Source organism: Aedes aegypti, chromosome 1 (assembly GCF_002204515.2).
Source record: "Aedes aegypti strain LVP_AGWG chromosome 1, AaegL5.0 Primary Assembly, whole genome shotgun sequence".
In the NCBI taxonomy this organism is placed as follows: domain Eukaryota; kingdom Metazoa; phylum Arthropoda; class Insecta; order Diptera; family Culicidae; genus Aedes; species Aedes aegypti.
In genome coordinates this window covers 53,704,910-53,719,084 of record NC_035107.1, presented here as the reverse complement: position 1 = coordinate 53,719,084, position 14,175 = coordinate 53,704,910, and the positions used below count along the sequence as shown (strand labels likewise).

Below are 14,175 nucleotides of genomic sequence, written 5' to 3'. Positions count from 1 at the left end.
TAAAAAAAACGGCCATTTCTGATTTTGATCATCCTTAAGCAAAAAGTTACGTAATTAAATTTACTAAAAGTCGTCCATACATTGCAAATTGGGCATATTTTAGGGAAAAAAGTTTTTCTAACATCGAATTTTTTAAGTCTCAAAGTTTTTTTTTACTATTTTTATAAACCCGTATAACTCGAAAGCGGTAAGACCTACAAAAGTGTTGTATGGGGGACTGTCGTGAAATTGTTCTTAGTTTTTCTAACATCGTTTTTCTAACATCGAATTTTTTAAGTCCAAAATGAACTTTTTATTTAATTTTTATTTCGCTTCAAATCGTCTAGTATGATCATATTTTCAAGTGATAAATGAGTTTTAATCACAAAATAGATTATATTTGTTTTATTGGGAGTAGTTAAAAGAAATAAAACGGAATTATACTTTTTTTTTTTAATTAAATTTAATTGATCTCGCACCATTCCGCTTATGAGAAAATCAACTAACAATCCGATGGTTTTTTTATGGTTGGAAAGATATCACAATAATATTTAATTTCTTATTTGGTCAAAGCCAATCTTAACAGGTGTCTGGAAAAGGTCAATTTTATGCTTATGAAAAAAGTCGTGGTTTGTTTTTATTTTTATTATTGCTATATATCCTAAAACGTAGTATCTGCACATGAATATTTACATTATTTTTGGTCTTTACTGAATAAATTGAACATTTTTGGTTCATCCTCTGAATTGGTATACCGTTTGGCTGCAATTTGTGTATCACTAGTAGGCATAAAACAATGATATTTTTGGGTATCAGGGACAGTTTTAACCTTATCAAACAATTCCACCAATTCCTCTGACATTTTAACATATTGTTCATTAGATATATAACAGAAATTTAATTTGGTGATACATGTATCAGTTTGTTTCACTGCCCAGTCGAATAGTTCTCGCGGAGTTGCGATTGTGTTTCCATAGTATTTTGCAAGACTTGCTTTTTTTGCCATTCGCTTGAGAGTGCCACCAAAAGCGTCACAGGGGCCTTTGCCATGTATTTTCTTGAAATTACATAAGCTGGCAATTTTTTTTCTATTTTTATAATGAGCTGCAGCTCCATCTGACTTAAAAATAACTTTTGATTTGTTTAACAAAATTTATCAATTTTGAAATAAATAGCTGAACTGCTACTGTGTCATGGGTCTGATATTATAATAAAACTAACATTTTCCAATTTATTATCTTTTTTATGATAAATTTAGAATTGTTAATTATTCCAGTGATATCCTTGAGCAGCGTTATAATTTTCAGAAAAGTCGCTAATTACCAGTATTTAACCTTGTTTTAAGGAGTCTTTTTTGTTTCATGAAAAAGAAGACTGTTATTTGCAAATAAAATCATGAACTATGAGCTTATCAACTTTTTTTAGGTAGATAACAATACAAACATATTCATTATTTCTTGTTCATCTGGTGTTTAACGCAGGTACGTTTAGTAAGTTATTTTCCACAAAACTTTTTCTAGAAGAGAATTAAATGGGATATGGATAAGGTTGTAACTTTTCAATGTTTGCAATACTGTTGTGATACCTTTAGAACCATAAAAATCCGTCGGATTGTTAGACGGAGTTGATTTCCTCATAGGCAGAGGCGAAGTACATTGATTGCCTTCATTTAAAAAACATAATCACTGTATAATTCCGTTTTTTAACTATTCTCAATAAAAAATACAATCTATTTTCTGATTCAAACTCATTTATCACTTGAAAACACGATCATATTTGACGGTTTAAAACAAAATCTTTGAAAAAAATTTCAGTTTTGGACTTAAAAAATTCAAAACTTTTTTCCCTAAAATTTGCCCAATTGCAATGTATGGACGACTTTAAGTAAATTTATTTACGAAACTTTTTGCTTAAGGATAATCAAAATCTGAAATAGCTGTTTTTTTTAAATCGACTTTAAAGTTTTGAATATTTTTTTTTTTCAGTGTAGAAAATGTGTTTTTATTTTTTCAATATTTTTTTCTCAAACTTCAGGAAATTTCACGACAGTCCCCCATACAACACTTTTTTGTAGGTCTTGCCATTTTCGAGTTATACGGGTTTATAAAAAAAGTAAAAAAAACTTTGACCCTTTCCAAATATTAGTCTAGATCGATTTTGAAAAAAACAAAGTATGCAAAGTATCTTAGTTTCACATACTTTTGACATCCAGAAAGTTTCATTGAATTCTGAAGGGGTGCTGCCAATCGCGTGTCGAGTTGGCGTGAAATCCGTCTATTTCGTCATTTTCTCCATGTCCCCGTTTGGTAAAATGAGGCGTTGGTAAAAATCATGCTGGATTTAATCCCAGGTCTCCTGTCAATTGACCCCATTGCGGCGATCAGCTGTTCTGAAACGTCTCGTAAAATGACTTATAAGCTGGAAACTGTCAAGTCTCCTATAACACACATGGTTAGGGAACATTATAAGAAAACGCGTTAAGAGGAAAATAACCAACATCAAAACAAAAATGTTCAAAACTAGTTTTTTTGCTCAATGTTCATGAAAATCTATCATTGTATTGTCCTTTCTATCTGTTTTGCGATTGATAGATTTTCATAAGGCGATTTCTAAATTAGAGGAGCTTCAGGGCTTATGGGATTTCAACATTTTGGGGGTGTTGTTGAATATCTCGTATGCTTTAAGAGATAGCACAGTAGGGGAAGACGGGGTAAAAGTGCCCGCCGGGATAAAATGACCACCTTCAGGTTAGCATGAAAATGGCGGTTTTCTTGAAAGTTCACCAAGCACTTTGCATAAACACAACATTTTTGACGTTCCAAAGCATTCAGGCTAATATTTACATTAATTTTTTCATATCAAAAACAAATTTTCTGCTCGTCGATATTGAATTCGATCTAAATTGAGGCGATGCTTACTTTAGGATTTCGGAAGGGATTTTTATGTAAATGCATAACAAATTGCCATTTCATGCTTTAACAGAAATGTGAAATATACTTCAGTGAGGTGGAATGTGAAATCAAAGCTTCAAGAAATATATAAACTTTTACAAATACAACACCTGTGACATTTTTTGATCATGCCCAAGGCTTTATAAAACAACATGCTGCGTCGGAAAAATATGTCATCCCCTGCTGAAAAAAATGGTTTTATGTATGATCTACCATTAGAAGTTGATGGTCATCCTTTACGTTGAAAATTTGACCCATTGGAGCGGTTTTTCGAACTTGCACTGTATAGAACCTTGAGAATTCAACCTAACATATGATGTATCTATATCCTGATGATTTGGATGGTTGGCGAGTTTAGAAGAGTTTTTTAGTTAAAGTGGTTGGAGTGTTTTACAATAGTTAGTTCATGTACAATGTTAAGGCAAAATATTGATTTCCTGTTTTTAAGTGAGTAAAAAAATAGTTTAATTGTCAAATTTAGCTTGAATGACCTCATTGTTAAGGATTTTTTAATCATTTTCATGGTCTATCTGGAAAATAATAAAAATACATACCATAAAAATCTTCTGAATAGTTTTTTGTAATATCTTTTTCATTCCATATTTCTGATCAAAGCAGTCTATGGACAATAGAAGTTGCTAAATGCTCTAAAAGTGTTTGGTAGACTACTTTGATGCGATATTGAAATTGAAAACGCTGGGGCCATAAAACCAGTTTTCGTTGGACCAACCTAATGCTTAATTAGTTCTGCTTTGTTGAAAAGCATTATATCAATGATTTGAAATATGTGCGGCTTTGTGCCATTCATTTTTATACTTTCTCAACATCCGTCTAATGAATGAGAAATTATATCTAATCAGTGTCGGAAACAAGCGATTTCCAAAGCATATCGATATCCGTCAAATTATCGCATTTCGCCATGTTCGCGATATCTAGTGCCCCGCCAAGTGTCAATGATCAACACCAGATCGCGACAACAACCCGAGCAAAAACATGTGTCGCCCTTGCGGGGAACTTATCGTATATCTACTGCTGCTCCTCATTAACAGATCGTAATCAAACCCTGCGGGCTAATTGATTATTTCGGAACTTCTCCTCTCCAATTAACGCATGTAGTGGTGGCGAAAGAAAGCTTGTTAAGAGACTGACTCTGATCGACACACACAAATGGTAATTTATGTATCGCAAGCTCGTTTTTTTTTTGCAAATTAGTCTGAAGCGACGAACTCGCGTTTTTTTCTGCAGCGAACTTACCGGCAGGCTGGTTAATGCACAAATAGAAAAGTGAAAAAGCTACATGTGCAATTGGAAACAGTTCCAAAATAACATAAACTTCCACCACGTACATAAAACACTTTGAAAATGTATTTGATGCACGCAGCGAACTGTACCAACGAAATTCATACATTTCGCCTTATGAAAAATGGAACATTTTTTGCAATACGAATGCTTTATGTATCGTTCTAGCATCACTCCTCATCAAGGCTATCGATCGCAAGGTTCTTGGTTTGATTCCAGGTGGTCACGAAACCTTTTTAATTTTAAAATTTTGGTTTCATACGGCAAATTTTATGAATTTGAAGTTTTAATTAGGAGTTTCTATGTTATTCGATAGTCCATTTGCCTGAGTGTAGCCTACTGGGCAATACAACGTTTGCCGGATAAACTAATATAATAAAAATAAAACTAATAATAATAAGGAAGAGTAATAGTAAATAGCTTCATTTAACATGAAGCATGTTTACTTTCTTACAGTCGCAAAACCCTTTTGCCGAACTTACCCAATCTCCTGTGGTCCATTCCTTGTCCCACCTCGATGCTGTTGCCACTTCTGCTGTTGTGGTACTGCGACATCATACTAGTCGGTAATGATGGCGACGGCAAAGATGGTGACGAAGTCAGGGGCGCCACTATTTTACGCAACCAATTTACCCCACTCTGGTCACCACCATCTCCGCCATCAAACCCTCCGCTGGCCAAAACATTCATTGAAGGGGCGATCTTTTTCCACTTCTTCTTCAGGTGACACAAACTAGCTCCCCAACTATCACTCTACCTAACTCTTCAACACTCCGGTATCGGATAATTATCGCACTTTAGCGGCGCACCCTCGAAGGCACCTTGCATAACCTCACTTTTTTCTTCTAATGATCTCAATCTTTCGATTGGATATCGGCACTTTTTGCTCAACTCTTTCCGATTGAAGTAGGCTAGCTATCACTCTCAATCAGCGGGAGTGACTCAACACCGATCACGATAATCAAAGGCTACTTGGATTGGAATGATAATTTCACTAATAAATCACTTCCTGGAAATGGGTAACTAGATCCACCGTCACGTGATCGTTTGAATCGATTTCCGGCGAATGTGATTTCGACACCGATCGATACCGACTGAACTTGATCCTGAATTGTCCGATCCTGGCGACCTTACTCCGGGTTTACTCTGAAGGACCTCGAAAAATCAACCAAACAATTTTAGCGCGCCGGTGATCGCGAAAAATTTTCGTCCGTGATCGTGATCCGTGAGACAATCGACCAACAACGCACAGCTCACCAGAATGGTCCGGATCGGGGGGCCGAAATTGGACGAACGCCAGAAGACCAACGCCACACGTAAACAGTACAAGGAAAAAAAAACAATACCGAGAGCACGTCCGCGCGCTGAAGCCGGGTGCTGCTGGATCGAGTTCGGAGATCGAGATCGGACCGCAGATTGCAGCCCAAGAAGATTACCCCCGAGCTCCGTGTATTTGAATATAATTATTAATTGAAATATTAATAGTTTAGACGCGGTCCGGAAGGCGATTCGATTGCAGGAAAACACATATCGCCGTCACGCACACACACGCGCTCATGCAACGGAAGGTGCTTTACATAAATTTGATCTAGGTCTTGATCGGAATCGGAGTGAGAATCGATTGTAGGTGGGTGGTTCGAGGAACACCTTCTTCGTTTCCTTCTTTCCTTACTTGCTGATGTTTTCCGGATTTTCTCTTTACCGAAATTTTGAACTTGAACCAAACGATTCGGTATTGCACAAAATGGGATCGATCGATTCGTGGGCGTTTTTTATCGACGACTGTGGCATTATAGTAGCGATAAAAATACATTATTGGACAGTGACATTTCCTAAGTACTGCAATATACATATGACAAATCAATCTGATCTTGCGTGGCCCAAGTATCATGCCTGTGGAGAATATTCGTTGACATCTCTCGATGTTGGAGCTGATTGATTACATTTGTCCAGTGTATGAATTTAGTCATTTACCCCGCTGTCCTGATCACTGCGTCATCCAGGTGTTATCCGTGTTCCTGCTTCCACTTTTCAATAACCACAAGTCTGTAGCTCGTTACAATCTTGGGACCAGATCGAAGCCTTACACAACTTCTGTGCTTTCTGACTTTCTGTGCTCCACTTCATTGTCCATTGTGCTTTTCGAGTCGGGCCGGTCGGCTGAAACCGAAGGATGTCTTCCGGTTTTATGGCGCCCCAATAACTCTAATCTGACGGTTCACCAGGATCGATGCTACTCGACATAGCCCCTGACAGTTCAGCTAGTTTGCTCGGCCGGGAGCTTCCCGACAAAGGAGTAGCTCCCCGAAACCGATAACGTTACACGTTGTTCATAATTCGTTACTGGCTGGTAGAGTGTAGAAATCGGTTCAGCTATAACGGTTTGACATTATTTCCATATAACTGGCGCCTGAAGGATCCAAACCGATAATATGCTTTGTACTACTCGGAATAGTTCCCGGCGGAAGATGTATCGTATGCCGATGGAGAACTCCCCAGCGGAGGACGACCCGTTGCTGAAGGTGGTCCTGCGATTCCATTGGAGCGTTAGTTCTGGATTACAACCATTTGCCGGTGCTACTTTGCGATTAGTCCGCAGCGGTGAATCTGTTCTACTCCGACAGAAACTCTCCCAAAACTCGTTACTGGTCGGTCAATCCTGCGATTGCGATGTAGAGAGACTTCTTGTACGCACCACCATCTTTCACCATCTTTCTCACTCTTAGATGCTTCCGATGATAGTCATTGGCGTAGCTAGGATTTTTTCCTGGAGGGGGCCTATTGGGGGCCGAGCAAATTTGTTTACTTACCGAAGTAATGTCGCTCGCAATAATCATGATTTTCACAAATTTCGTAGTTTGCATAAATTTTATATGTTTGTGAGTTTGTCTCACATCCTGTATTATTACTTTAAATTTCAATTTTCATTACGAAAAATATTCAATCTATGTCTAATCCAGTAAAACATCCTTCAAGAATTCTTCCAAAGAACTCACGATGAATATCTTTTTGTAATTCTTGCAGGAACTTTTCAGATTTCGGGGATCTCTTCATGAATTATTTCCGAGCATTTCCAGTACATTCTCCCAGAACGCGTTTAGGGGATAGTTCTGTATGGCCGGACAGCCTCTATACCCGGAAACTAGCCTTTTTCAGATATCAAGAGTAATATTAAAAGTTTACCACCATAATACAATACCTATTGAGAAGTTATTAGGTTACAAAGAATATCACGTTTCTATCTTCACAGATTATGAAACTAGAGACATGTGTTTTAAGGGCCGGATACTTATAAGGAAGTCTTAAGCTTAATTTTGGACCCCTGAAAAACACTGATTTTCTCGATAAAAGTGCATAAAACAACAATCAATTTATATGAAGCAGAAAAAAACAAATGTTATATCTTCAGTCTATGGTATTGGTTTGAATTTTCATCAACTGGCTCACTTGTACTTTTTTTTTGCAAATTTTTACAAAAAGTGTGACAGCATTCAAAAACATATTGTGACGGTTTAATGAACCACACATATTTTATTCCTCTTGTTCAATTGTAGATCTTTCAATTAGTAACAAAATTCACGCCAAAAGTAATGTGCTTTTAGAATTATGAATTTTCAACGAAAAGTGTCGGAGCATTCTGGACTTACCCCTACTACCCAGACAACCAAAATGCACGTATAACGAAATCACCTGGAGGCTTTGTATGTGCAAAATTTCACTTATAACATGTCGCGAATAGGCCTTTTACGTACAAGAGTAGAGGCGATATGCGTGCATATATTATGTGATGAATAATAACATATATTGCGAGTGTATAAATATTCTACCGAACTAACCTGTGATCTTATGCGACTTAACTTATGATAATAAATGTTGATTAGACAGCTGCTACGGATTGATACGACTTACTTTGTACGAGTGTGCGGGACGACGCAAAATGTACAAATAAACTCAGAAAAGAAGTGTTTTATGCGAGGAAACTCATCAACCTGAGAGTTTATCCACGGTGTTTTGCGAGTTTGATGTAATTAGTATGAATAAACGAGTTATAACGTGAACTTTGATGCGATTTCTGGTTGTCTGGGTAGTTTTCACTAAGTTCCTGCTGGAACTCCCACGGAAAATCATTTCCGCGATTAGAAGTTATTATTTAACAGATTTTTTCTTGGAGTTTCTTTAGGCTTTCTAATCTTATCATAATTTTTTTCTCGAAGAATCTGTATCAATTTGCTCTTGGAGAATTCCAAATTTTGAACATTTCTCCATGAAGGTAAACTACGTGCTTATTACACAAAAAAAAAGATTTTTTGGTTTAAAATATAATCCAGTTGTTCACTAATAATTTGTTGAGGATTTTCTGGATATATTGAGGATTTCTCCAGAAAATAGTTCAATAAATACTACCAAAACTGTCTTCAAGATCACCAATACTCGACTCTTTCCACAAGCTCATCGGAGAGTGCAGTTAAAGGTTTTTCCAACTTTGCCTTCGTGATTCTTCCTAAAGTTTCTATTCAGATTCATTCACCAAATCATTCAGAGAATCCCTCATAAAATCCCTCTTAAATTCTTAAAGGTTTGCTTGAAAAATTCGCAGCATATATTATCCAGGACTTCCTGCAAAAAAAAAGTTGGATGATTAATTCAAGATTATAATATACCACCAGATTTTCATAAGATTCAATTGGGAAAATGTCCTTAGTGATTTGTCAGAGAAGTTTTCCACAAATCTATCTGCTTTATTTTCACAGAAAATTTAAGATTTGTCCAAAAATCAATTTGATATTGATCCCCGAATTCCTTCAAAATTCTCTCTCGCAGAGTCCTCTCTAATATTTTAAAATTACTTCAATCACGCCAACCTATTATTTTTAATTCAATCTTTCCAATTTTTTTAGCGGAATACGTTAAGCTATTCTTTCATAAACTCTTCCGTAAAAATACTCAAACAATTCCCGGGAAATTTGTTTAGAGATTTCTTTAGAAAATTATAGTATTGGTTCCCCTGGGATGTCGTCGATTATTACGAAAAATTCACCAGAGCCACCCAAGAATTTTCCAAAGATTTTCTATTTTAAACAGCATTATCGATTCTACATTTTCATTTATTTATTTATTTATTTCGTCAATCAATAGTAGACTACACATTTGCTTAATTCTATGTTGTATTATATCTTAAGGAATTAAAATATTGTCTTAGCTTTGTTCGCGACATGGTCAGATCAATTTCTGTGCAATGCTGATTATAAAGAGACATCATTCGATTCATTGGGCCGAATTTTGCATAGTTAGTTCGATGATTATTTGATGCAAACAAATTCCGATTTCTTAACTGTCTAGCGGGCGTGTAGAAATTCAAACATGATAAAAGATTGGTGGAATCAATACGCTGCGATACAATATCATTGATAAATGAAATCATGGCTATTTCGCGACGCTCATTTAAGGTTTGAATATCGATAAGCTTGCATCGAGCCTCGTATGATGGCAGTGGAAACGTTGTCCAGCCTAATTTGCGTAAGGCATATAAAAAAATTGCTTCTGTACTGATTCGATTCTATCACCATGTATTTTTATATGCGGAGACCACACAATACTACAATATTCTAGAACTGATCTTACATAAGCAATGTACAAGGTTTTAATCGTATATGGATCCCGAAAATTGTAGCTAAAACGCTTAATAAAGCTCAACATATTGGTTGCTTTATGGATAATCGTATTATAATAATCAGTAAAGGTAAGTTTAGAATCTAATATGACACCTAAATCTCTAATCTTATCGCACTTTTGAACAATTTGATTTCCTAAAGAGACAGTAATCTGTGGTGTATTCCGTTTTCTGCTATATGTGATTAAATTACATTTTTTGACGTTTAATTGAAGTAAGCTTTTGCTACACCATTTATCAAATATACTTATTTCATTCAGATAAATATCGCTATCTTTGTTGCTATTAATTTCCATATAAAGTTTCATATCGTCGGCATAAATCAGAATTTTAAGATGTTTAAGCACATATGAAATATCGTTAACAAATAATATAAATAACAATGGACCTAAATGCGAACCTTGGGGAACTCCTGATGTAAAGTGAACAGGTTTAGACATTTTTCCCTCAAATCTAACTATTTGTTGGCGATCTGTTAAATAAGATTCAATCCAGTTGAGGAGTCTCATCGCAATTCCCATTTTATTGAGCTTGAAAATCAACATAGGAATGTCTAGTCTGTCAAATGCCTTACTAAAATCGGTGTAAAGTGCTTCGACGTGGTTACCTCTATCCATTGCATTCAAAGTGTAATTTACAAATTCCAAAAGGTTTGTTGTAGTAGAACGACCTTTATAGAAACCGTGTTGTGTATTCGTTATTCTATGTTTTGTTTGGCTGAACACATTTTTATTTATAATTGATTCAAATAGTTTTGGAATGGATGAAATAATAGCAATTCCACGATAATTTCGAACATCAGATTTTCTACCAGACTTGTAAATGGGTATGAGATACGATCTTTTCCATTCTTTTGGAAATCTGCTCATTTCAAGTGACTTGTTGAATAGCCAAAATAATGGTGCTGTAAATTCATTAGCTAAGTTTTTCAGTAAAATAGGTGGGATTCCATCTGGCCCTGATCCTTTGGTGGAATCTAAATTCTTCAGTCCTGTTAAAATGTCCTGTAAAAGTATTTGACTTACACCGATATCGCTTGTAGAATCAGGAAAACTAGAAAAATATTCAAAGTCACGATCTTTATCCGAAAAGTTAGTAAAAGTCTCTTGGAAAAAATTTAAAAAAAAATTTTTTGACAGATTAACAAAAGGATTTTAATTTTCATTCTTGAACATCTCAAAAAATATTCTCCAGAAATTCCATAGGTATATATATATGAAAATATATTTTCATTTTTCAAAAATAACTCCATATTTTTCTCTGAATGTGTATTCAAGGATTATTCTATAAAGAATATCTAGAAATCCATCCACTTTCCATATCTGGCTCAAAAACTTCTCCAAAAATGCCTCAAAATCCTTACAAATTGCTCTACGAATCTTTTCATTGACTTCTAATTTTTTTAATTGAAGTTCAAGTTGAATTTGGAAAAAATACTGAATTCTTGTCTGGAATTTCATGAGTTTTTGATACTTTTTGGTGAAAGTACCTCACAGAAAAAGCATGTGTGGTTTCTTGTGTAAGATTAACTACAACAAATCTTACTCATTTTAATCGTCTTTTGTAATGGGCAATGATGTTAAAACGGATGGAATTTTTACTGAAAGTGTTTGTTTCTAACATGTTAGAAAATGTTTTGCATCAACTCCGAAACATCATGGTAGTATGGCTAACTGATTAATCTAAAAACTATATTTTTTTTTTTTTACTTGCAGAAATTCCAAACAAACTTTTTTGAGGGAATATTTTTGAATTAAGAGGAAATTTTTGCGTTACTTTGGAAATTCGTTGAGGAATTCCTGATGGACTTACAGAAATCAGGAACCATACGTTTAAAAATCCTGATTTTATTCAATATTCCTAGAATTATTTTTTTACCTTTGGATTCTTTAAAATGTTGGTTTTGGAGAAAGATTTTTAACGAAGTTTCTTGAGAGAGCGTCATGCCAAAGAAGGAGAAACAACAAAATGTTAAAGCAGATAGAAACAACAGATGGATAACGAAACAACCATAGATAAATGATTATCTATATTTCTTTTTCTGGAGATGAATAACTGCAGGATAATTGAAATCTCTCTAATGAATTAAAACATAAATTTCTCTAGGAGCTCCATCAGATTCTTTTTTAGAAATCATCCTTGAAATCAAGAAGAATTCCTTCTTTGACTTCTGGATTCCCAATATTCCTACCAAAAAGCCTTTAAGAATTCCGCCTTGGAATTGCACAAGATTTCAATTCAAGAATATGGATTTTTTGCAGAATTATAATGGCATTTCTAAAGTAATGTTTTAAGGAATATCTTTAAAAATTTATTAATTTTTCCCTGCCTAGTTATTATTCTGCATGTTTTTCCACAGATTTACTTTACCGCTATGCTTATTTTTTAAGCAAAATATTCCTGGGAGTTTTCAATAAATTTTCTCTTAAGTTTCGAAGCAGAAAGGCATTCCAAAAATACTTTTTGTAGATAATTCCTATATAATTCGGGGATTTGAAGAACAATTTACAAAAAGGGAGAATTTGTGACGCAATTTACTATATATTTTTTAAATATTCCTGAAAAACTTTTGATGAACTTTGCTATAAAGTTTTTAATATCATTTTTGGGAAAACTACATGAAGAAATTTGACAGAACCAATGATTTTTTTTTTTTTTTTTTTGGAAAATTGGCTAAGGCAAAGTTTGAACTTTTGAAAGGTTATAAGTATTTTAGTTGAACCCAGGAACATATTTCGGGATCAACTTGAATATGAAAAAATTTCACAATATTATTTGACTAATTTCTAAGAGATTTGTAGCGAAAGGTCTAAAGCCACTCTTTGATATACCTTAACGAATTTGATTAAACCAACATTCTTGAGACTGTACTTTTTTTTTGTAGGTAAAACGTAGTATAGAAATTAAGCAATTGAATTAAATACAAGAAATTATTTAAAAAAATCAAAGCGAAAACAAAGAAGGAACATATTGTTGGATTAAAAAACTATGGCCGATTTTTTTTAAACTTTTGGTACAAGCCTTTACCAGGTTGAAATTCCTTGAAGATATGTGTTATGAATAAGCTCTTGTTTTTCGTCAATAATTCCAGCTGTCTTATGTCTAAGAAGTTCCTTTAGTAATTTTGCCTATTTGTTTACTTGCCGACAGCTTTGATATCTAATAATTTTGTTGAGTTATATTAATATTATACGAGTTGTAATTATTGTATGGACCCTCCAAGTTGTAATTATTCAGGGTACTCCAAGAACATAAGAAATCATATTGCAGGTCAAATACTGCTCTATGCTAAAACATTTGAAATAGTATTTTTTGTACTATTCAAAAAATACGAATTAAAGGGACTGCATTTCCTGGATACTGACGGTCTTTAGTATTACAGTATTTTTTTTCAACGAAGTTATCGAGCGACAGCCGTACGATTAATCTTTCGATGGTCACACGTTTCACCGAAGACAGAACCGTTACACCGATGCTGTGGTTTCCCACTATTGTTTAACAGAATAAAAGAACGTTACTACTGAATATTTGTCAATTGTTTCAGAAGATTTTTCTTCACTCTAGAATTATGTAAATATTTTTTTTTATTTTAATATATATTATCCAAAATTCTGGAGGGGGCCTGGATGACTCTTGGGGGGCCTGGCCCCCCTGCCCCCCTGTTCCTACGCCAATGATTATAGTGTTTAGCATACGTTCGCGACTCACACTGCCATCAGTCGGAACGGCCTGTTCAACTTTTCACGGTTTCGCTTGGTTTTCAGAAACGTATCCCAATTTCCCCTTAATACACTACCGATGATTGCATGCACTGCCTTTACAGACTTTTTCGGTGTTTGGTGTGGTAGTTGTAGTTTGACTCCGTTCATCCAGTTTCCCGTTGAGTCCATTGTGCCTGTCACCGACATATCCAGTTTTTTTAGCGTCTTACTTATTACGGTTAGTGACACGTCGTTCGCATGACCAACAACCTTTATTTTAACCAGTAACCACAGTACCATGACTCCATCATACATTCAGTTCAGTCCAGGCGCCTGAAAGTGCCTTAGCCCCCTGGAGTGCCAACCGGCACATCAGGATGGATGCCAGTAAAATCCTGATTATGGTATACTGGTCACGGCGTTCAAACAGGAAAAGGCAAGGATTTTGGATTGGACAGTGATATTGGGCTGACAGTCGTGTCATTCTACTCCCCGAGTAAGGAAGAGTGACACCAACTTGAAATGACGAGTAGACTCATGGCGCGACTGCCTCCGTCCCGTTAAAACCTTGGCA

At 35.2% G+C, this 14,175-nt stretch overlaps 1 protein-coding gene across 1 annotated transcript in view; it reads right to left on the bottom strand.

Moving 5' to 3' along the window:
• Window positions 1-5,465, bottom strand: part of LOC5570655 (homeobox protein B-H1) — a 200,655-nt gene extending 195,190 nt beyond the window's left edge. Inside the window, exon 1 of the mRNA XM_021851348.1 lies at window positions 4,712-5,465. Coding sequence (XP_021707040.1) covers window positions 4,712-4,919 — 208 coding nt within the window. The 5' untranslated portion in view covers window positions 4,920-5,465. The remainder of the gene's footprint in view (window positions 1-4,711) is intronic.
• Window positions 5,466-14,175: the final 8,710 nt, after the last annotated feature.